Below are 24,141 nucleotides of genomic sequence, written 5' to 3' on the forward strand. Positions count from 1 at the left end.
AGACAGGTACGATATTACAAATCTCATTGGGGGACACCTGGGTGGCTCAGCGGTTGAGCTTCTGCCTTTGGCTCAGGGCATGATCCCAGGGTCCTGGGATCGAGTCCCACATCAGGCTCCCTTGCATGGAGCCTACTTCTCCCTCTGCCTGTGTCTCTGCCTCTCTCTCTCTCTCTCTCTCTCTCTCTCTGTGACTATCATAAATGAATTTAAAAAAAATAAAAAATAAATTTAAAAAATTTTTTTAATAAAAACAAATCTCATTGGCTTTTAAAAGAACAATCTGGATTTACATTGTGTTTCTGGCAGATGGTAGATGTTAAGGTTACCTGCTATTCTGTATGGATAGACGTTTTTGTGATGTGTCTCGCATAACCCACCACCTGGCCCTGCATAGACACAGGCAGGCTAAGCAATGTTGTCTGTGGGACTCATGCTATGTGAATAACCTTGGGAGCCTGGTTATTTGAGATATATTATCTGGCCTCCAGGTCAGACCTGGCCTTTCTTTTCTGGATGCCAAGAGCTACAAATCTTGTCTCACATCCCCTCCTGCTCTAGGCTGGGCTGGCGCTCTGGAATGGAATCCAGGAGGGGAGGCAGACACACACAGCCCAGGTTTCTTAAAAATATAAAAACGTGATAACATAAAAATTCAGCTCACTCCAAACTGCATGCAGGCAAACAAATGTTTACCTCCAAACTCTTCCGTTTGCCCTATAAATATGGCCCTGATGGGGATGGTCCATTGGAAGTCTCAGCTGAGGGGAGGACCCTTTGTCCAGGCCTCTCCATCAGGACCCTGGCCTGGCTGCCTCCACAGAGCTTCCCCAGCTGATGATGTTGGATGTTATAAGTACCCAATTTGATGTGACTTTGCCTTATTCTCATGTCTTGCCTACTATTCCCCTCATCTATATGTAGATTCCTTTCCTCTTCTGTTTCTATTAGGTTTCTATAGTAAAAATAAAGTTTTCTTTCCTTTTCAAAACTGAAACACAGCTATTATAAATCTTTTGTTCAGAACAGCCACTCAAATGGCCAAAGCTTTTTACCAATACTTGTGGAAGAATTTTTAAGACTTTTTTCATTTGCCCAGCTTCCAAATAGCTCCTTTCTCTTCTTCAGCTGCAGGTGGTTCCTTTTCGAAGTTCCTGTGTTCCTAGGGAGCTCCTGGTGGGAGAGAAGGGGCCAGAAGTTCCAATGACTATAGGGCACTGAGGGGCTGAAGTGGGGAGGGAACCATCGGGAAGGGATGGAGGAGGTGAGGGCTTGAGAGGGACAGATAAAAGGATTCCAGGAAACTGGAAGATTGAAGGTGGCATAAGGAGGAAGGAGGAGCAGCAGCAACAAGAAGGAGGAGCCATATTGAGGGGATCTTAAGTTTCTAAAAGTAGTCAAGGAAGTCCTCAACAACACCATGCTAGCAAGAAGGATGTGGACAGAGTTGATGGAGCAGAGTCAGCAGTTTACGAAGGGGGTTTCAGGTGACTAAGAAGTCCCCACATGAGGAATAGGGTCAAATAGAACAAGTATTGGGACAGCTGGGTGGCTCAGTGGTTGAGTGTCTGCTTTTAGCTCAGGGCGTGATCACAGGGTCCTGGGACCCAGTCCCATACTGAGCTCCCTGCAGGGAGCCTGCTTCTCCCTCTGTCTGTGTCTCTGCCTCCCTCTGTGTGTCCCTCATAAATAAATAATTAAACTCTTTAAAAAAAATAGAACAGGTATTTAAAAATAGCTCTTATCAGGCTCTGAATATCAACTTCCCATTAGGCCAACTTCTGATCATAGAACTCTTAAAAAAAAAAGATTTTATTTATTTATTCATGAGAGACACAGATTGAGAGAGAGGCAGAGACACAGGCAGAGGGAGAAGCAGGCTCCATGCAGGGAGCCTGGTGTGGAACTCAATCCCAGGACTCCAGGATCATTTCCTGAGCCACCCAGGCGTCCCCATAGAACTCTTTAAAAAATAAATTCTTTCAGGGGCACCTGAGAGGCTCAGTCAGTTAAGGGACTGCTCTTGGTTTCAGCTCAGGTCATGATCTCAGGGTCATGACATCCAGCCAGCCTCAAGGCCCACACATAACAGGAAGTCTGTTTAAGATTCTCACTCCCTCTCCCTCTGCCCTTCCTTCCACTTACACACTCTGTCTCTCTCAAATAAATAAGTGAATCTTTAAAAAATATTCTTTCTGATAACATCAGATTTCAGCTGGGACAAATAGTAAATATTCCTGGCAGTATTAAACTCCTTAAAAAAAATTAGGGTCACCGGGGTGGCTCAAGTCATGATCCTGGGGTGCTGGGATCTAGTCCCACACTGGGCTCCCCACAGGGAGCCTGCTTCTCCCTCTGCCCATGTCTCTGCCTCTCTGTGTCTCTCATGAATAAATAAATAAAATATTTTTTAAAAATTAAAAAAATAAATTATTTTTTATCTTCTTTCTTTTAAACCAAAAGTAGACACCCTCACACATGGAGATTTCCTTTATTATTGTAAATTTCCCTTTAAAAAGGGTAACTAGGGACATCTGGGTGGCTCAGCAGTTGAGCATCTACTTTGGCTCAGGGCAAGATCCCAGGGTCCCAGGATCGAGTCCCACATTTGCTCCCTGCATGGAGCCTGCTTCTCCCTCTGCCTGTGTCTCTGCCTCTCTCTCTCTCTCTCTCTGTCTCTCATGAATAAATAAATAAAATCTTAAAAAAAAAAAAAAGAGTAACTAATTCTCAGTTTTCAGAGCTTCTCCTTCATGTGTCTTCTATTTCTTAAAATTAATTAGCTTAATGTAATCCTTTTGCCAAAGACATACTTTGGGGTTGATATATTCTGTAACCTTTCACAGGCCAGAGTGATGACATACTGAGGGTCGAGGGTAAAGGACTAAATCACACATCAAGGGTGGGAGATTTTTCACTAACCTGACCAGCAGGATTCTACTTTAGCAAGAACCTTTCCTAAAATCAGACCAAACAACCAAGGACAGAGGGTACCTGAGTGGCTCAGTTGGTTAAGCATCTGACTGTTGATTTTGGCTCAGGCCATGATCTTGGGGTCCTAGGATCGAACCTCACATCAGTCCCCCATGTTCATCATGGGGTCTGCTTGGTCTCCCTCTCCCTCTCCCTCTCCCTCCATCCCACTCCCTGCTGTGCATTCTTTCTCTCTAAATGAATAACTAAAATATTAAAAAAAAATACCAAGGACAGAGTCCAAGTCAGACAGAGACTGCAAAGTTTAGAGGAATCTGAATAAATTGAGATCAAGAAGAACATCTTTATCACAGAGTCCCAGAATAATAGGTGAGTTATTTGTTTAAGCTAGTCTCACTGCTTGGTTGGAAACTCCTGAAATTGGGGACCTAAAGCCGAGGACACAGGGCTACTTGGTCCCTAGGGGCTCTGGGAGGAGATTCAGAGGCTCTGGAGTCCTCCCTGCCTCCACCCACCCTGCCTCCCACAGCCAGAGGAGGTCAACCAGGGCTGAACTGCAGCAGGTGAGCCGGAGGACAGAATGCTTAGAGCCCTATTCATGCTGACTGCCTAGTTTTTGAATAGTCTCTGATTTCTCCCCTGAAATCAAGGACTCAGTTGTGAGGATTCAATGCACTAATATCTGATAAGCACTTAGAACTCTGCCTGGCTTCTATAAACACGGAAATATAAACTGTGTGTTAAATAGAAAAATGTCTGGAAAAATACACACCATATTCAGACCAGTTATTTGTAAGGAATGACATTTGGGAAAGGTAATTTCACATAATAAATTTCTTGGGATGGGCACTAAGTGTTATACTATATTTTGGCAAGTTGAATTTAAATTTAAAAAAATTTTAAAATAAAAATAAAATAAATTTCTTATCTTTTTGTAATTTAAGGAGATACAATACTTAGACTTTGCATATAGAAAATGATGGTGATAGGGGATCCCTGGGTGGCTCAGCGGTTTAGCGCCTGCCTTCAGCCCAGGGTGTGATCCTGGAGTCCTGGTATAGAGTCCCACATCGGGCTTCCTACATGGAGCCTGCTTCTCCCTCTGCCTGTGTCTCTGCCTCTCTCTCTCTCTTTCTGTGTCTCTTGTGAATAAATGAATAAAATCTTAAAAAAAAAAAGAAAAAGAAAAGAAAAGATAAAAGAAAATGATGGTGATAGTGTTGATTCTGGCAAATGGTAGCTATGTGGATGGTCCAGCCTAGTGGTTAAGGTACAAGTACTAAGGTTGTTTCTCCTGGTTTGAGTCCTGGCTTTTTAAGTCTTCTAAGCTATGGTATCTTGAGTTATTTTCCTGCTCTATGACCTTGAGTTTTCTCACCGGGAAATGGGATTGGAATATTACCTTGCGAATTGTACTGTGAAGCCCAAAAATGTTAATGCATGGAAAACACTTAGAACTGCTCCAGGCACACAGCAAATACTCCATCATTACTAGCTAATATTGGCGGGTCATCTGTGATCTTTTAGTACATTCTGAATCCTTTTGGAGAGATGTGGGCTACAACATTTATACTGATATAACCAGGGATTATAGGACCATAATTAATATTCAACTGGGGCTTGCTTTTTGTTGTTTTATTTTGCTTTGGTGTTTGGTGGGATTTTTGTAGGGGCAGGACTTTGTTTGCTTCTTTTCAGTTTTTAGTAAGGTTTTCAAACCACAGAGAAGTAGAGAGACTAGCAGTAGACCTCCCTGTGCCTTTTATATGGTTTAAAACAGTTATCACCAAATCACTAATCTTCAATATTGGACTTTGTTTCCTTTAAATTAGGAGACAAACTTGGTGAGATTATATGACTTATATTACCTGGTGAATGAAATTTAATTTTCTTTGACAAGTAAATTGGTGAGAAGTGCACAATATTTTTTTAATCACTTTCTCTTCAAGAAATCAAAAATAGTTTAACTCCTGAGAGCTAGCATTTGTAGAATTTTGTCTCGTGTTGCAGTTCATGGTAGGCCACATGATAATTCTTTCTAGATAAGCATGATCCTATAGAAATATAATGTAAGCCATGGATGTAATTTTAAGTTTTCTAGTATCCATATTTTTTAAATGCAACTAATTTTAATAAAACATTTTATTCAACTCAACCTATCCAAAACATTGTCACTTCAACATATAGTCAATATAAAAATTCGAATGTTATATTTTATGTTCTTCTTTCTTTTGTACTAAGTCTTTGAAATATGGTGTTTATATTACACCTAAAACACACTTCACTTGGGCTAGACATATATTGAATGCTCGGTAGTCACAAATGGCTAGTGGCTACCATATGGGACAACACAGCCCTGGATAGCAGTTCCTTGAAGTTAAGATCTGTATCTTAATTATTTGTTCTCTTTAACAAATAATTAATGAACATATCTCTAGTTCTGAGCAGAGACATATATTAAAACTCTTCCAGCTGAAGAGGTAGAAATGGATAGTTACGTATTCTTTATTGTCATTTGCTAGTGCATGCCACATCTGCTGCATTTAGGGTTTGTTATAATGTTAAACGGGGAAGTTCTTTAGTTCTAATTGAAGATAGTATTACCAAAGGTATTCTTTGCTTTGAGAAAATAAGGAAGTGACCAGGCTTGTGATAGAGTAGGAAGTCTGTCATGAATTTAGGCAATAAATGTAATAAGAAAGTATTTTGAGGTAGGGGCAAAATTGAAATGATCCCAGAAAGAAGCCCTGAATAAAGTTTAAAAAAAAAAAAAAACCTGAATAACACCCAAACTGACAACTGGGAAGCTTTAAATCAAGTGACAAAAAAATCTCACCATAGCAGAAAATGCTGATGCCTCATGCTTATCCCCTTGGCAATAACCATGTCTAGGCATACCTATCTAACTTCCAAAGAGAGGCACCTGTAACTCTTTGCCCGAGAGCCTTCTCTCTGACTTCCAAAACCTGCTCTGCCCACACACTGGGCAGCCTGAACATGTCCAGGAATTAACACCCTTCCTGAGAGCAGCCCTCAACCAATGACTGACAGTAACAAAGGAGAAAGACCTTAACTCACATGTACCTCCACTAGGATAACTCAGAAATAGTCCACCCTGTCAACCCCAATTTCCCTGTAGGATTAAGGGCTAGATGCTCTCAGTGACATTTTGCCTAACAATCCACCCGTCACTGGTGTCTTCCCTCTCTGGTCTCAATTGCCTCTCCTCCGGCACACCGTGGCATTATATCACTAAGACTCTCACTGAGGGGAACTGTGATGTACTGCGAGAGAAGGATGCATTGACTTACATGCCATCTAAGCAACTGAGAGATGGCAATTATAAGGAATGTGGTTAGTTGTTGCTTTCCACTACCATCAAAGTAGTGGAAAGGGGAGAAAATGACAGAATTGAGTCAGCCAGCTATTGACTCAGGGCACAATGTGAAGTCAGAAGACCTCTTCGGTGCATTTGAGGAGACCCTTACCTCCTACAGGAGGGCAGCCCAGGATAAACTGTGCTGAACATCACATGAGTGAACATGTTCACTGTGAGCGGAGCAGAACAACAAGAAGCCCCAATTCACAGCTTGGTAGATACCCTTCCCTGAGAGGGAAGGTGTAGGACCCTGAGACTTGGGATGGGGACATTCTGTACATGGGATTGAAAACCTTGAACCTCCAGATGCCCCCCCCCCCCATATTCCTAGGATTCTGCTTTGCTGGAAGATAGCAACTCCCTTTGCCTGGAGCCCAGCTCAGGCCTTACATTGCAAGATTATGCTTGTCCTCTTAAGGATCTACATTCTTTAGTTGCTTCTAGATTGATAACTAGGTTCAAGTATGTACTTGGGGAAAATATTTTCCTTCATTTAGAAAAGGAATTATTAACCAGGAAAATTACAGGATCTACCTAATATGTATGCCAACAACTGGGAAAACATGCCTGAGCACAGGGCTTGACTGGAGATGGTGGTATGGAACACTGAAGGCTGGATAAGAAAGAATGTATTTTAAGGGGGCACTGTCCCACCACTCAAATTTAAGATCCCAGCAAAGACCTAGAGCCAGTCTTAATAACACTGTTGAAATGGTTCATTGAAACCACAAAGAAAGATGCCTTGAAGTAAATAAAATGTATTTGCTACCCTTCTTTGACAAGCAGTAAAAGGAGGGAGAGGGTGGATTGGATGAGGTTAAAGGCACGCTCAAAAGAATATGACTAAAAGAAAAAAAGAATATTACTATTATGATTGATTGAAGCAGTAAAGAATGTTCTAGTGATGAGGATACTGGCCTCATGGATAAGCTCAGAAGTAGCTGTATGCTAAAGGCCAGGGATGGTGGTGGGGATGTAGTTTTGAGACAGGGCTTCCTAGTGCCAAGAAGTAGTGGAGCCTGGGAAAAAGCACTTAATTAGCATAGGCAGGGCATATGTGATTGCCATAATGGCAATTAAGTCAACGTGGCAAATGGGAGCCAGGCAGGCAGGAATCTGAGACAGAGGCTAATAGATCCTTCTAGTTCCTTACAGCAAGAAAGACAGGTAGTGAGTGAAGATGTGTTTTACCTTTACCATCAAAAATGATCAAGAGTAAGTGATCCAAAGCAATCAGCTGTGGGAGATCACAATCCACCACCTGGTTCCCAAACCTGTATCTGGAATCTCAGACCCACATCCAATCATTCTAGAGGGAGGAAGTACCTGTAATGCCACAGCAAGCATATAAAATCATGATTTCCCTGACCCTTTCTCAAAGGGCCAGGTAGACATTTATCTCAGTTACTGCACATCAGAGGAATGGAAACATTCAGATCTCCTGATGACTGATGAATACAGTCTGAGCTGGCACAACCACAACACCCAAAGCACACTTGTGGCTCAAACTCTCTATAAACTTACTTATCAGGTCATCAAAGTTCATACTTTTTAACAACTTCATTTTCAATCTATATAATTGAAGCTTGTCGAGTCACTCTTACCAAATTCAGTATCACAAACAAGCTTTGATAATTTTAAGTTTTGAGACTTTTCTGCTGACACAACTGTTACTAGAGTTGTGATATGTATTTTATAGGCCTTGACAGCATTGAACTAAATATGATAAATTATTCCATAATGTAAATTATAGTACACCTAGAACTGATAACTTGCAGAACAACGTTCTAAAAAAAAAATTAACTCTTTGTACTAGTCAATTCTGTGTAAGTCCGAATTTGGTTTTAAATGTAAGGGTATGCAATGACCTTTTAATGGTTTGATAATACCCCTGATCCATCTCTGCAACAGCAGCCAGTTGCAACCATAGTGCAGGCCAGATGTCCCTTGGGAGCCCTTCTCAACCAATGACTGATAAGTAGATAAATGTCTTAACCTCCTCCTGCCTCAGGTGCAACAACTCCAAAGTATGTTTTATGCTGTCTGCAGCAACAAACTCCAGTTGCCTTCACTTTGTAACCCTGGATTCGTTTCCTGCCCCTATGGTCTACTTCTACTCCCTTACCAGTATTTCCTGGAATCACCTGGATTTGTTCTATCACAGGGTCTACTTTTGAGGAGACTCAACAACTTAAAGTCAGTCAACAACCTAAATCTGGCTCAAGTAATAAAAGGAATTCCTTGATTTTTCAAGTTCTCAATAAAAAACAGCTCAGCAAAAGCCTGGGGGGGAAAACCCTCCTCCTCCCCCACTAAGAAACTATTTCTAACAGCTTGTCACAGGCTTGTCACAGGTGTGACCACAGAGCTGAGGATGTTAAGAGAAAATGAAATATTATTTATTTGTACAGTGCATCAGCGAACAAAGTAGAGAATAGAGCCATCATGCACCAACCAGATTGTTCATGATTTACCCAGTGCAGCAGCTGGGTTGGGGCTCACTGACTTTCCCAGACTTTCAGACCATCAGTCAGGAAACATTTTCTGTAAAGGGACTAATAATAAATACTTCCAGCTTTGAGGGCCACACAGTCTCTGTCACAACTGCTCACCTCTGCCACTGCAGCTTGAAAGCAGCCACAGATATGAGCGTGGCTAGGTTCCCAAAAAGTTTTATTTATGGACATTGAAACTTGAACTTCATGTAATTTCCACAAGTCATGAAATATTGTTCTTCTTTAATTTTTATTCAACTATTTAAAAATGCAAAAACCCCTTGTGGCACTTTTGTACAAAAGCAAGTGATGATGAAAAAAAAAAAAAAAAAAGCAAGTGATGGTCCAAATTTGGCCCCTGCTGTGGAACATTGACACATACTTTCAGTAATGCTGTTGATTATGGCTGCCCTCCAACCCCAACACACACACTACATTGTAAGCCCTTGTGAAGCTTGAGAGCTTCCCAGAACTTCTCACCATGATTTTTCATGAAGCCTATCCAGGGTATGGACAGAATTTCCCAACATTTCTCCCTGTTTAATTGCCTAGGCTCTCCTCTTCCCACCTCCCAACCTCAATCACCCTCTTCCAGGAGGGAAGAACTCCTTAATATGAGTGCTCTGAGCAAGGAATTCTTGGGCCACATTAACTCCTGAGTAAGGTTACCACATCACAAGGTTGATATCCTCAGGGGCCTGTCCACCTTAGCTTAGACAGGGGTGGCCCCTAGTGGGGAGCCTGACAATCTAGTGGTTAATAATGAAAGCTGATTTCCAGTTTGTGCTTACTCATCTAAGGCAGCCTTGTTTGGCAACTCCTTTGGAGAAGAGGGGACCAGCAGAGCCAAACTCAAAACAGTCTTGTGTCCTTGGATGTGAGACATCGATCACTACTTCTCCCAGACTCCTTTTTTTTTTTTTTAAGATTTTATTTATTTAGGGATCTCTGGATGACTCCGAGGTTTAGCGTCTGCCTTCAGCCCAGGATCTGATCCTGGAATCCCAGGATGGAGTCCCACACCAGGCTCCCTGCATGGAGTCTGCTTCTCCCTCTGCCTGTCTCTGCCTCTCTCTCTGTCTCTTTCTCTGTCTCATGAATAAATAAATAAAATATTAAAAAGAGAGAGAGAGAGAGAGAGAGAGACATAGGCAGAGGGAAAAGCAGGCTCCCTGTAGGGACTCCATCCCAGGACCTCAGGATCATGACCTAAGCCAAAGGCAGATGCTCAACCACTAAGCCACCGAGGTGCCCTCCTCTCTAAGACTCCTAATCAAGATAGTTACTACTGACTGAGTATATAAATTTGTTAAGTAAACAAAGTGTAAACATTTAGGACAAACTCAGTAATTAAGGATATAAATCTTTGTACGTATCGGTCTCCCTACCTGGAAATATTTCCAACCCTCCTATGTCTCATTTAGCTAAATAACCCTTATCTTTCCCATCTCAATTTATAGATCACTTATCTGGAAAGTCTCTCTTCTCTGATACTAGACTAGATGAAGCCGTCCACCATGCAATCACAAAATACCCTGTGTCTCCATCATACACATAAAAATAGGGAGTGATTGTTAGTTTAATCATCAGTTGGTGAGGGTCAGGAGAGTCTCTCTTTTCTCCTGCCCCAAACCCCTGCACCATGTCCCCTAAATTCTTTTAACAGCAGCAGTGACAAACAAGAACTCCATTCTGATTGTAATTCTATACAGATCATTGTTTCACACAGATTCCAAACAACTTTAATATGTTCCTCTGAGAGTTTTTAACTATGTGTTAGTTTTTACCAAATAATAAAATTTTACAAGAACCATCTTAGAGTTAATCACGTCACATTTCTATAACAAAATCATGCAGGAGGTATAAGCCAAATTAAACCCCTTCTGCTTCTGTACAAGGTAGAAATGCACATACTTCAAACAGCTTTTCAACATGCATTTTTCTCAAATAAATAAGTCACTTCAGTGAAAAGTTTGGGTAATCTCGACAGCTACCCTTTAATAGCTACATGATAATATGACTTTCAAAGGACAAAAATACCATAGCAATGAATAAATATGCTCTAGAGAACCTGCTGCAATCCATATCTTTTGTAGAAAAAAATAACGATATTTCTAAAATACTAAGTAATTTAATAGATATACATCTATTATAGGGATATATCTTTAGATAGACTCTACCAAGAAATTACAAAAACATAAGGCTTTAAGCAATGAATGATTGTATTGAAATAAGCAACATTCAGATTCTACAACCTGCTTCACTGGTTATTAATGTGAATATTCAGAAGCCCCGCCAGGTCTCAAAAGGCAGTTTCCCAGTTTCAACAATAGCTGTGCCCTGCTGGCCAGCACGGGCTTTCGGTTTACCCTTTTCTTTGGTGCCAAATCCTCTGTGAAGTGTGAGGCTGGCCTCCGTGTTTCACAGGACTGTCAATTAGTTTCTAGCAACTGCAAAGTTTTCGATGAAGATGCATTTCCATGAGTTGCATTCTCTGCACTGGGGAATTACAGACAAGACTAAATAAATAGAAGAATGAGCACTAGTTGCTGGATCAGCTCTGCTTTGAACTGCTCCATTTGGAGTGGGGTCACAAATACTTCTCAAATTGACACTCTCTATTCACTCATATCTACTTGATTCCCTTTGCAAACCTCAATTTTCACTATCTTGTGAAAGAAGGAGTCAAGAAAGATGGTTTTCACTTTAGCACGTCTGCTTCTGCACTCTACTTTTGACATATTCATTAAATATTGGTTTGCTGGGGCCACCAAACAAAATATGAATTTTAGGCAGACACAGGTAGTCCATAACAATTGTGCTCAAGGTGAATTTCAAACATGTAACCTATCAGGAAGCCAAGATGCGATCACTCCCACTGCACGTCTTTGAAGACCATCAGAAAAGGGTCGTCATGCTTTTTTGATAGAAGAAAAAGAGCATTTATGAAAGTACTTAGCTCAGTGACTACTGCATAGTAATCTCTGGATCTAGAAAGTATTGTCTTCCTAGATAGTGTTTATGTGGATCACTATCATTACTCCTGTAGTAACTACAGTAGTAGTTACTAATGCTTGGCACAGTGTTCACTTACCTGCCTGGCACTACCCTGGGTTCTTCATGCACAGGAACTCATTTTATTCTGAGCCCTTATAATCCTTATTTACAATGAGACCTCAGAGACATACATGATCTACCCAGAGCCATGTGGGGCAAGTCATAAAGGCAGGATTTGGGCCAGATTGTGAAGCCCCAGAATCCATGCACTTAGCCACAATGTTGGGCTTCCACCCCACTTGCTTCCCCGGGCTATTGTGATTTATAGTAAGAAATATTTGGTCTTCCTCCCATTCCTGGCAAAAAGCTCCTAAAACCTTTGGAATTTCCTAAATGTTGAGAAGGGTTAGGTTGTCTTTTCTTACGTTAATGGGGTAACTTTTGAACCACACCTAATGGTTGCCCAGGGAAGCCAAATAAATAGTGCTTGGCAGGTTGAAACTTTCACTCCCATCCCTTGACACCCAGGGAGGGGAAAGGGGCTAGAGATTGAATCAATCACCAACGGCCAATGATCTAATCAATCATGCTTACATAACAAGGCCTCCATAAAACCCCAAAAGGATGAGGTTTGGAGAACCTCCAGGAAGTGAACATGTGACACCATATGGGGAGAACAGGACTTGGAAAGGGCATGGCAGCTCCTTACCCCTTCCCTATACCTCAACCTATGTGTCTCATCTAGCTGTTCCTGAGTTCTAGCGTTTGTATTAAACCACTGATTTAGTAACTAAACGGATTTTCTGCGTTCTGTGTACTGCTCGAGCCAATTCATTGAATCCAAGGAGAAAATCATGGGAACTTCTGCTTTATAGCTGGTTAGCCAAAAGCACAGGTGACAACCTGGACTCGTGACTGGTGTGAAGCGGGTTAGGGCATAGCCTTGTGGGATGAGCCCTTGACCTGTGGAATATGAATGTATCTCCAGGTGGATAGTGTCAGAATTCAGTTGAGTTGTAGGTCACCCAACTGGAGTCAGAAAACTGCTTGGTGTGGAAAAAAAAACACATATTTGGTGACTAGAATGCCAGAAGCGAAGTGTTGTACACAGGAGAAACACAGGAAGAGGAGTATGGGATTCTTCTTTCTATTTCTCAACCCTGATAATCTTTTAAATGCAGTATCGATGCCTTCACATAGGAACTGCTCACTGGGTCTTGGCTGGTCAGGGTGAAGCACTGTGACAAACACAAAGACAAATTGATAAAGACTCTGTCCTCAAGAGAGACATAAAAACAAATGCATTTGAAGCTGGAACAAATAAACATCAAGAAGGAGGTGAGCAAAGGTACAGGATCCGGAGGCTCTAGTTCAGAACGGGGAGCTGAGAGAAGGTACCTGGAGAGCATAGAGGGTCTCTGAAGACATGAGACTAGAAAGGCAGTTTGGGGTCAAGTAGAAAGATCTTGAATATTAGATTGTAAAACATGGGCTTTATCTTGTACTGATACTCAACTAGAACTGATGCAGTTCAGATCCTAGTTTATGGTGATTTCCCCTGGGGATGCCTGGGTGGCTCAGTGGTTGAGCATCAGCCTTTGGCTCAGGTCCTGATCCCGGGGTTTTAGGATCCAATCCCGCATCAGGCTCCCCACAGGGAGCCTGCTTCTCCCTCTGCCTGTGTCTCTGCCTCTGTGTGTGTGTGTGTGTGTGTGTGTGTGTGTGTGTGTGTGTCTCGAATAAATAAATGAAATCTTAAAAAAAAAGAAAAAAAGAAAAAAAAAAGATGATTGCCCTGGCAATGTTATAGAAGTTAGGATGGAGGGATGCATCATAAGCAGGGAGAGTGGTCAGAAGGCAACTCTATGTTTGAAATCAGCATTTTAATGTGGAAAAAGTTGAGAACTTATGATTTAATGATTCTGTTCTTGATTGCATCCCTGATGTCAAACAAAACCTCACGTGCTTAAAAATACGAATATGTGTTTTAATATCCATAGAGAAACAGTCTGCTACTTTGCATGTTGTGTAACAGAGGGTAGCTAATGCCTTTTTCCTAATTTGAAGGTATTGTTTAAGATTTTTCAAGTGAGGGGTGCCTAAGTGGCTCAGTCCGTTAAGCGTCTGCTTTGGGCTCAGGTCATGTTCCCACAGCCCTAGGATGGAGCCCTGAGTGGGCTCGCTGCTCAGCAGGGAGTCTGCTTCTCCCTTTGCCACTCCCCCCGTTTGTGCTCCCTCTCCCTCTCTCTCTGAAATAAATAAATAAAATCTTTTTTAAAAAAATGAAATAAAAGTTTCCAAGTGAGTAGGTATTATTATTTTTATTCAGAAAAGTTTTTTTTTAATCAAGCATTTTTTTTTCCACAGAAATCCATTTACTCACTAGATCACTGGCAGCATCTAAAGAAGTCACAGGCCAGTGTGCTGTGAGTGGTTGTGCAAGTTGACTGGTAACCCTGGCAACCCAAAGGCGGTGAACACTGTGTTCTTAAGCCTGGTTCCAGAGACGCCTTGGCTGGAGCTCCCATGGGATTAGCCTGAGGAGCCACTGGCCCTAAGACAGACTGTGGACTGGAAGTCAGTTGGGGCCTTTTCTCTTCTTTTTTAGGTACTCAAGGTCTTATGGCACTTGTCACCTTCCCCCCTGTTCCCTTAACCCACACTAGTAATATATTGTACATTTCAGATGTTTTATTGACGTATAGCATAAATACAGAATCATGTGTTATATTTGAATTTTTTTTAATGATGCTTTTAATCTCTTATACCATCCTTGATCTCCTTCAACAAAATGTACATGGAAAGAAAAATAAAAGGCATCTGGCTGGCTCAGTCAGTAGAGCATGCAACTCTTGATCTCAGGGTTGGGAATTCAAGACCCACGTTGGGTGTAGAGTTTACTTAAAATAAATAACTTTTTAAAAATGGCATTAAAAGAAAATTAGGGATGCCTAGGTGGCTTAGCAGTTGAGCATCATTTCCCTTCGGCTCAGGTTGTGATCCTGGAGTCCTGGGATCAAGTCCCACATCGAGGTCGCTTCAGGGAGCCTGCTTCTCCTTCTGCCTCTCTCTCTCCGTGTCTCTCATGAATAAAAACATGAAAAAAATCTTTTTTAAAAAAAATCTTTTAAAAAAAGAAAACTAAATAATCACCCACCCTGCATTTTCTTCTCTGAAGCCCAGTTCATCAGCATGTCCATCCTCTCATGAAGATCCATGTGGTGTGTTCACTTTGTCCAGGCATGGCTGGGCCAGGGATGCAAAGATGGGTGATCTTCAATGAAACCACAGTCCCAAACAATGACAAACAATGACAAGACAGTGGAGATGGACCATGTTAGGGGAATTCACAGGGGGGCTGGGGGATAAAGAAGTGAAGAACAACCAAGGCTCCATGGGAGAAGATGCCAGAGGATTCAGTGAGGAGGTGATTCTTGAGGTGGGTCTTTTTTTTTTTTTTTTAAGATTTATTTATTTATTTATTCGGAGAGAGAGAGAGAGAGAGAGGCAGAGACACAGGCAGAGGGAGAAGCAGGCTCCATGCAGGGAGCCCGACGTGGGACTCGATCCCAGGTCTCCAGGATCCCACCCCGGGCTGCAGGCGGCGCTAAACCGCTGCGCCACCGGGGCTGCCCTTGAGGTGGGTCTTAAATACCGTCTCCCAAAGTAGGCAGAGCAGGAATGGCAATCAACACAGAGAGACATGTTCAAGACCCCTAGGACTGGGAGAGTAGGGCACATCTGGGTTATGACAGCTACGTGGTTTGATGGTGCCCGGCTGGGTACAGCTTCTCTAAGAAGCTAACAGACACCACACTTACAAACCATACCAGTGGCCACAGTAATGAACATCCCACCACATGCCAGATCTTCTCAGATTTCATTCCTCTCCATTCTTTCTCCCACTGTCCGTTTACTTAAACTATTTGGAGCCACCTGGTTTCCAACCTCGCCCACTCCCTGTGTAAGCAGTACCCCCAGGGAGCCCCAGAGTGTCCTGGCTTGGAGGAAGGAATCTACTGTTCCAAGGTGCCTGAGTGTCTGCCGGGCACAGAAGGTGGAAAGTATGACATTAGCTTCAGGAAGCAAACCCAGCCGGTGTCCATATCCTGGGTAAGAGCCGTGCTAGGAAGTCTCAGATGGTCCAACATGTTAGGTCTACAAAGCCCCAGAGCAAAACTGGCATTTAAAGAGAAGAGTCAACACCAGAGCACAATAACTTATTCACTGGATATTTAGTAAGCATCTATTATGTGCCAAGCAGTGGGCCAGGAGCTGAAGATACAACCTGTGCATCGCTACCGCGGCTGCTGTTGGCAAGCACCCCACAGCCGGCCGGGTGTTAAAGCTAGTGGCCTTCCTGCCTAGGCCACTGGGTGTCTCCTCTGATTGGCCAGGCTGTGCCACAAAGGCTATGTTTTTAGTGCCACCTTTGGTCCCTGGCCTTGTTTTTTTAACAAATGTATAATTACAAAGTGAAAAAAGGAAAGAAAAAAAAACACACACTGAACCTGACCTATGTTGAGAAGTTGGTCAGGGAAGGCTTTACGGAGGGAGAGAGACCCTTGAGCTGAGATCCAGATGATGAGACACCATCATTCACCGGGGGTAAACGGTAGACACAAAAAGTGGAGGTGGTGACGCAAAGCGCTATCTGCGGGCCGTGCAGTGCCTGATGCTCTGCACTGCACTGCTGTAGGTACGGAGGTTAGAAAGAACGTGCACAGCGAGGGGCCTCACAACCAGCGGGACAAGCCCAGGCAAGCGGCCACGCGGCCCTGCACACACGGGCAGAAGCGGCCCTTCTGTGTGGGGGATGCTCTCTTCACCAATGCAAAGCCGGATAAACTATCAAAACATGGACACATGGCTGAGCCAAGTCACCTCTTCCCTTGGCCTTTGGCTGGGGAGACCTTCAATTAGAATTGAAGGTTGATCAGTCCAGATGTGGAAGAGAATCCACTCCAGCCAGTTTAAGCAGAAAGCAAGCATAGAATCTCCAGGAGAGCCACGGAAAGAAACTTCCAGACTGTGAAACCCCAAGGCAAAATTAACTATCTGACTGCCCGGCAGAGATCCTGAGCCTGGGGTTAACTCCAAGGCTAACCTGGGCATGGTTGCAGCAGCCATGGCAGCACTAAGACCCCACTGCCACTACCCTTCCCCCTGGACAGTCTGACTCCTTGGCCACATCTCCTTCTTACCTCTCCCCTGAAGGGAAGCCTCATAGGTGTACACCTGACCGGTGAGCTTTATGTCATGTGTCTGTGTCCCGGCTTCAAGGGCTACTGGGAAAGCAAGCTGTTAGTTTCTTTCTTGGGAAAGTGGACTTAGAAGGTAAGAAAGCCCCCAAGCATATGAAATGTGGTCCAGTGGAGCCAACAGGGGTGTTTTCACCTGTTGTGCTGGAGACCTATAGTCAACCCTGGAGGAATCCTTTTCTAGGATTGGGCACAGCTAGTGCCTCCATTGTTCTGTTACTTATCTATGAAACAGAGCCACCTAAGACTAAATAAAATGCCTTGTCTGGCACTCAGGACCAGCTACACAATTTGCAGGACCCAGTGAAAAATACAATTGCTGGGCTCCTTGTTCAGAAATTTAGAATTTAGGGATGCCTGGGTGACTCAGCAGTTGAGTATCGGCCTTGGGCTCAGGTTGTGATCCTGGGGTCCTGGGATAAAGTCCCAGGGACTTCCTGCAGGGAGCCTGCTTCCTGCAGGGAGCCTGCTTCTCCCTCTGCCTATGTCTCTCTCTCTTTCTCACTCTCTCTCTCTCTCTGTCTCTGTCTCTCATGAATAAATACATTTTTTTTAAATTTAGAATTAAGGGGCACCTGGGTGTCTCAGTTAGTTAAGTGTCTGCCTTCGACTCAGGTCATGATCTCAGGGTCCTGGGATCCAGCCCAGAGTCAGGCTCCCTGCTTAGTGGAGCATCTGCTTCTCCCTCTCCTCTGTGCTTGTGCCCTCTCTTGCTATCTCTGTCTCTTTCTGTCTCTTTCTCTCTCTCTCAAATCAATAAATAAATAAAATCTTTTTTAAAAATTTAGAATTTAAGGACAGAGACAGAAGAGCATGAGACCAAGCTGGACCCTTCTGAGCATGAGTCCTTGTGCACCTGCACAGATCACATGCCTTTGAGGCTGGTTCTGCTTCCTCCTTCCTCTGCAGCCAGTAATATAGTGTTGTGTGAACACTTGTCAAATCTAGTGTTGCTAGACACAACAGGAAGAGAAGGGAACTTAAATGATGTTCTTTTTTTTTTTTTTAAGATTTTATTTATTCATGAGAGATACAGAGAGGGGCAGAGACATAGGCAGAGGGAGAAGCAGGCTCCCTGCAGAGAGAGCCTGATGCAGAACTCGATTCCAGGACCCCAGGATCACAACCTAACCCAAAGGTAGATGCTCAACCACTAAGTCACCCAAGCATCCCTCAAATGATCTTCTTTATTTTTTTATTTATTTTTATTTTTATTTTTTTTAATTTTTTTTTTAATTTTTTTTTTTTATTTATTTATGATAGTCACAGAGAGAGAGAGAGAGAGAGAGAGAGAGGCAGAGACACAGGCAGAGGGAGAAGCAGGCTCCATGCACCGGGAGCCCGACGTGGGATTCGATCCCGGGTCTCCAGGATCGCGCCCTGGGCCAAAGGCAGGCGCCAAACCGCTGCGCCACCCAGGGATCCCAATGATCTTCTTTATAACACAATATCTAGTAAGGTCTGGATCCTTCTAGAAACCTATTAGAGTTCATTTGGGGGGCATCACGCTGCAACCTACATAATGAAGAATGAATGATAAAACTCCAAGGCTAAACTGAGAAAAAGAGTTGCTTTGGCAAGCTTGGTCATCCTGCCTGTCCTCATAACAATGCCCTCCTGCTTGTCATGGGATATGATTTGTCATGGTGGGTGAACTAAGGCAGGATTTTGAAATTACAAAGTTTTTCTTTCTCCTTTCCTTCCTTCCTTCCTCCCTCCTCCCACTTTCTTCCTTCTTTTCTTTCTTTCTTTCTTTCTTTCTTTCTTTCTTTCTTTCTTTCTTTCTTTCTTTCTTTCTTCTCATATAAACTTTGGTCAGTTATATCCTTTGAAGCTAAAGTAAGACATTCATGGACTGATATTGCATGCCAACAGCTACAAGTAGTTAAGACTTATGTAAAAAGAGAAAACTCCCAAAATTCAGCCATTACAATACCAGAGTTCTCGAAAACTCCATAGGGGGATGCCTGAGTGACTCAGTAGTTGAGTGTCTGCCTTTGGCTCATGGTTTGATCCCAGGGCCCTGAGATCATGACCTGAGCTGAAGGCAGATGCTTAGCCAACTAAGCCACCCAGGCACCCCTAATTGCCATGTAAATGTAAGTCTAATTTCTGCCTGCAGTGCTCACGTGGTTTGAGTAGGGGGTATAACAATGTCAGCCCTTGGAAGTGAGATGGAAAGCAGGATGTTACCCTGACAGGTGTCCTTAAACATGCTGAGACAAGGAGGAGAGATGCAAGATAGACAGAAGAGAAGTCCAGTATGGGGACAAGAGAGACTGTCTTGTGTCAAAGTGCAAGAGAGAAGCAAAAGCAAAGATGGTATATGGATAGCAGGATTGGAAATCTCACAAAGATTGAGAACACGGATAGAGGAAGGAGTCAGTTTAGATGGTTCTGGAACACATTCAGGGATTCTTAACATTTGTGGGGTCTTATTTAGGACAGCAGATTGGTAAAGCACTTCAACTCTGGTTGCAAAAACTCCCTTCCACTTACTAGCTTTGTGACCTTGAGGAAGTGATTTAACTTTGTCAGGCCTGTTTCCTTGTCTACAAAATGAGGATAGTGATAGCGATAGTGATAATTCTATGGATGATTAAATCATTTATCAAACATTTGTAACATTGCCCAGTTGATGATAGGAACTCGATAAATACTATCTGTAGTCGTGATAGTGATGGTGATGGTGATGATAATGAAGGTGGCTGATGATAGTGGTCAAGGAGGTTCTCTGATCTCTCCTGCCAGAGCACCAGGGTGCAGTCAATGAGCCTATGGATGCCACAAGGGTGGGGTAACAGTGGGAGAGGAGGAACCAGGGGAGAAAGAGATGGAAGGCACAAGGAACTAGTCAAGAGGTCCTGGTGTCATTCCCAATGAGAGAGACTGAGGCCTGCCTAGGGCAGTGTCTGAGATACTCTAGATATTCATGGGGTTATGTTATGTGTGTGTATGTTATACACAGCGATCATCAAGCTGTGCAGTTTTCCAACGTTAGAGCAAATATTTGGTACTGTCAGGAGGGCTTGACGGAGAGACAAGGTCCGTTAGAATAAGAGAGAGCCCTGGACTCGGGACTGCATATTTGAGGAATGGCTCTGTTACCCTTGGGCAATCTCTTTGCCGCTAGGGAGACTTACAGGCTCTCCAGGAAGTGAAAAAGCTCCCACCCTCTGCCAGTTTCTGGCTGCTCGGGCATCAGAAGCAGTGAGTTTTCACATCTGAACTTCCCTCACTTGCTTTACATAAGGAAACAAATGAGAACAGAGAGGTGTCTGTGACAAGGTTTTTTTTTTTTTAAGATTTAATTTATTTATTCATGAGAGATACAGAGAGAGAGAGAGAAAGAAGCAGAAACCCAGACAGAGGGAGAAGGAGGCTCCGTGCAGGGAGCCCGATGTGGGACTCGATCCCGGGACTCCAGGATCATGCTCTGGGCCGAAGGCAGGCGCTAAACCCCTGAGCCACCCAGGGATGCCCCTGTGACAAGCTTTGGGCTGGTTTTTGTCTTCTGGAAATGTTTTGTGTCAGTTCAAATGATCACACATATAATGATATGTGCATGTGTGTATGTGTGTGCATATTTCTCTTTTTCTGATTATAAATGTAATGCATGCTCATTAGAGAACATCTGGAAAATACAAAAAGCCAAAAGTCAAAAGTAGGAATCATTGATAAGATCGCTACCCAGAGATAATTGCTCTATTTTTGGTTTATTGCTTTTCCTTTTTTTTTTTTTTTAAGAATTTATTTATTTATTCACGAGAGACACACACAGAGAGAGAGAGAGAGAGAGAGGCAGAGACACAAGCAGAGGGAGAAGCAGGCTCCAAGCAAGGAGCCCGATGTGGGACAGATACCGGGTCTCCAGGATCACGCCCTGGGCTGAAGACGGCGCTAAACCACTGAGCCACCCGGGCTGCCCTATTGCTTTTCCTTTCATCCATTTACAATATGTGTGTCATACAAACACACCTACCTAATAGAATGTAACATTTGTATTATATTTTAGGTTTTATATCTTATTTCTTGCATTATTTATTGTTGACATTTTCTTATGTGATTAAATGTTCTTTGAAAACATTTCAGTTACATACAGAGAAATTTATTCTTTTTGATGTACAGTTCTGAGTGTTGGCAAATACATAAATTCAGGTTACCACCACAATAAAGATACAGGTCAATTTCTTACTGCCCCAGAATTCCCTCATACTGCCCCATCATAGTTATTATTCCCCCTAGTCCTAATCCCCGGCAACCACTGATCTATTCTCCATTCCTACAGTTTTGCCTCTTCCAAAATGTCATATAAGTTGAATAATACAATACGTAGCCTATTGGTCTGGTTTCTTTTATTTGCACAGTGCATCTGAGCGTTACTCATGTTGCTGCATATACCAATAGCTGTTTACTTTCTATTGCTAAATATATAGAGAGTGTTGCTGAGTACTGTATAGATGTATCACAGTTAGTTCATCCATTTACCAACTGAAGGATATTTGGGTTAGTAAACATGACTTTTACCAGTTGGATGATATTCCATGCTATGGATATACCAAACCATATGAAGACAGTTGTCTGTTATCAGACATTGTGAGTTTCTCCCCAGCCCCCACTCTATTATAAATAATCATTAAATGAACCATTTTTTAAAATTGAATTATTTATTTGACAGAGAGAGCAGGGGGAGGGGCAGACAGAAAGGGAGAATGAGAGGCAGACTCCTTGCTGAGCAGGGAACCCAACACAGGGCTTGATCCTAGGACCCTGAGGTCACAACCTGAGCCAAAGTCAGACACTTAATTGATCAAGCCACCCAGGTGCTCCTAAATGAACATCTTTATACATAAATCTTTGCATGCCAAATATATGCATATACACATTTATATAGCTATCAATAAGCATGCAGTGTGCCCTGCTGAGGATAAAGGAAGATACAGAAAAAATACAAAATTTAGTTCTATTAGAATTTCCTAAAAAATATTTTTTATACAGCAATAATCTGGGTCTCAATGCTTTGTACTATTATGAAATAAAAAACTAATAACTTGCTTTAATTCTAATCCAGCAATTTTAACCTATTAATAGGATTAGATGAATTTCTTGTCTCTGAAATTTCGAGCATGTGTATCATTGAAAACCCCTCTCAGGATATTATTTTTCCAGTAGATAGTTCCATCAGACAGTGGAATCACTTGGTATGCACAGAACAAAAAGGATGAATGGGCAAAGGGTAGGGATCAGGGCTGGGGGATATTAGGGCAGCATAGCTGAATTTCTGGTTACATTTGAATAGCTGAAGCCAGAGCCACTAAGAAAGGAGTGATAAGGCTGCCACCATATTCTGACCAGAGAGGTGGGACTTCTCTTTGAATAGATGCTGCTGCTCTACAAATCAAAAAGGAAATAAAGAAAATTTCAGTATTGGTGTGGCACCTACTGTCAAAAATATACATACACGCACACTGCAGAAAAGATGAAATAGTACAGAAAGCATAAAATAAAAAGTAAAAGTGCCTTAGACTCCCCATTCTTACTTTCCACAGAGAATCACTGTTGACAATTTGAGTTGTCTTCCAAGGAATGTGACATCTATGCATACATTGTGCAAGCACACACTTTCACATATCTTTTTATTTAAGCATAAATGGAATCTGCAACTTGTTTCACCTGACATCATATTTTGGATATACATCCATATTGTACATATTAATTACTTCATTCTTCCTCATGGATGAATTCTTACTGTATGAATATACCATAAAGCTACCAACTTCCCTATTGATGAACATTGCATCATTGGAGTTTAACCGACAAGGAAAAATCTATCTTGACATAAAGACACCAAGAGAGGACCCGGCCAAAAATGGACTCTGGTCATAGCAGAGTCTGATAACTGACTGGATGTTTTAAAATGGAAATTACTGAATTTTTAAAAGACAATCAAAAGATACATTTTTTAAAATCATGAAACAATCTAATGTTGGCTTGGCAATTTATCCCTCCAATCGAGGGCTGATCACCCATTTCTGTTCATGTTTATTGCAGCATTATTTACAAAAGCCAAATATGGAAGCAACCTAAGTGTCCATCCATAGACAAATGAATAAGGAGGACATGGTGTGCATACACACACACACACACACACACACACACACAGAGGAATATTACACAGCCATAAAAAAGGTGAGATCTTATAATCTGCAACAACATAAATGGACCTAGAGGGTATTATGATAAATGAGGTAAGTCAGACAAAGAAAGACAAATACCATATGATTCACTCCTATGTGAAATCTAAAAGAAAAAATCAAATGAATAAAAAAAGCCCAAAAAGCGGAGTCAAACCTGTGAACATAGAGAACCAACTGATGGTTACCAGATGGGAGGACGATGGGAGGATGGGCAAAATCGTGGAAGATACAGGCTTCCAGTTATGCCACAAATAAGTCACAAGAAAAAAAAAAAAGCTCAGCATAGGGAATATAGTCAATGATACTGTAATAAACTTACCTGGTAACAGGTGGCAGCTACACTTGTGTGAGCACAGCATAATGTATTAACCTGTTGAATGACTATATAATATGTCTGTAACTAATGTAATATTGTGTGTCATCTTAAAAATTAAGATTTTATTTATTCCTGAGAGACAGAGAGGCATAGGCAGAGGGAGAAGCTGGCTCCCTGTTCTGGAACTCCATCCCAGGACCCCAGGATCATAACCTGAGCGGAAGGCAGATGCTCAATGAACTGAGTCAACCAGGTGTCCCCAAGAAATTTTTAATAAAAATAAGATAATCTTAAGCAGCCCACAAGTTTGTACTAGGGCTCCTCCTGCTGGACATTTTCTGCAATTGCACTTCTGATTCAGTTACTATCTAACTCGATTTACTCAAAATTCATTTTTTTGTTGTTTTATTTTTTTTTATTTATTTATGATAGACATAGAGAGAGAGAGAGAGAGAGAGGCAGAGACACAGGCAGAGGGAGAAACAGGCTCCATGCCGGGAGCCTGACGCGGGACTCGATCCCGAGACTCCAGGATCGCGCCCTGGGCCAAAAGCAGGTGCAA

General features: G+C 42.4%; 1 protein-coding gene across 6 annotated transcripts in view; it reads right to left on the bottom strand.

Moving 5' to 3' along the window:
* Positions 1-1,109: 1,109 nt before the first annotated feature.
* FAM200B (family with sequence similarity 200 member B) overlaps positions 1,110-24,141 on the bottom strand; it is a 58,121-nt gene continuing 35,089 nt past the window's right edge. For 3 of the 6 annotated variants that reach the window (XM_072805123.1, XM_072805211.1, XM_072805186.1), the window contains exon 9: positions 21,715-22,457. In XM_072805123.1, the coding sequence (XP_072661224.1) occupies positions 22,352-22,457 (106 nt within the window). In that variant the 3' untranslated portion in view covers positions 21,715-22,351. Of the gene's footprint in view, positions 1,174-21,152; positions 22,458-24,141 lie in introns of those variants that run through there. The other 3 variants (XR_012020522.1, XR_012020492.1, XM_072805142.1) reach the window with 2 other exon arrangements.

Source organism: Canis lupus, chromosome 2 (genome assembly GCF_048164855.1).
Source record: "Canis lupus baileyi chromosome 2, mCanLup2.hap1, whole genome shotgun sequence".
Lineage (NCBI taxonomy): Eukaryota > Metazoa > Chordata > Mammalia > Carnivora > Canidae > Canis > Canis lupus.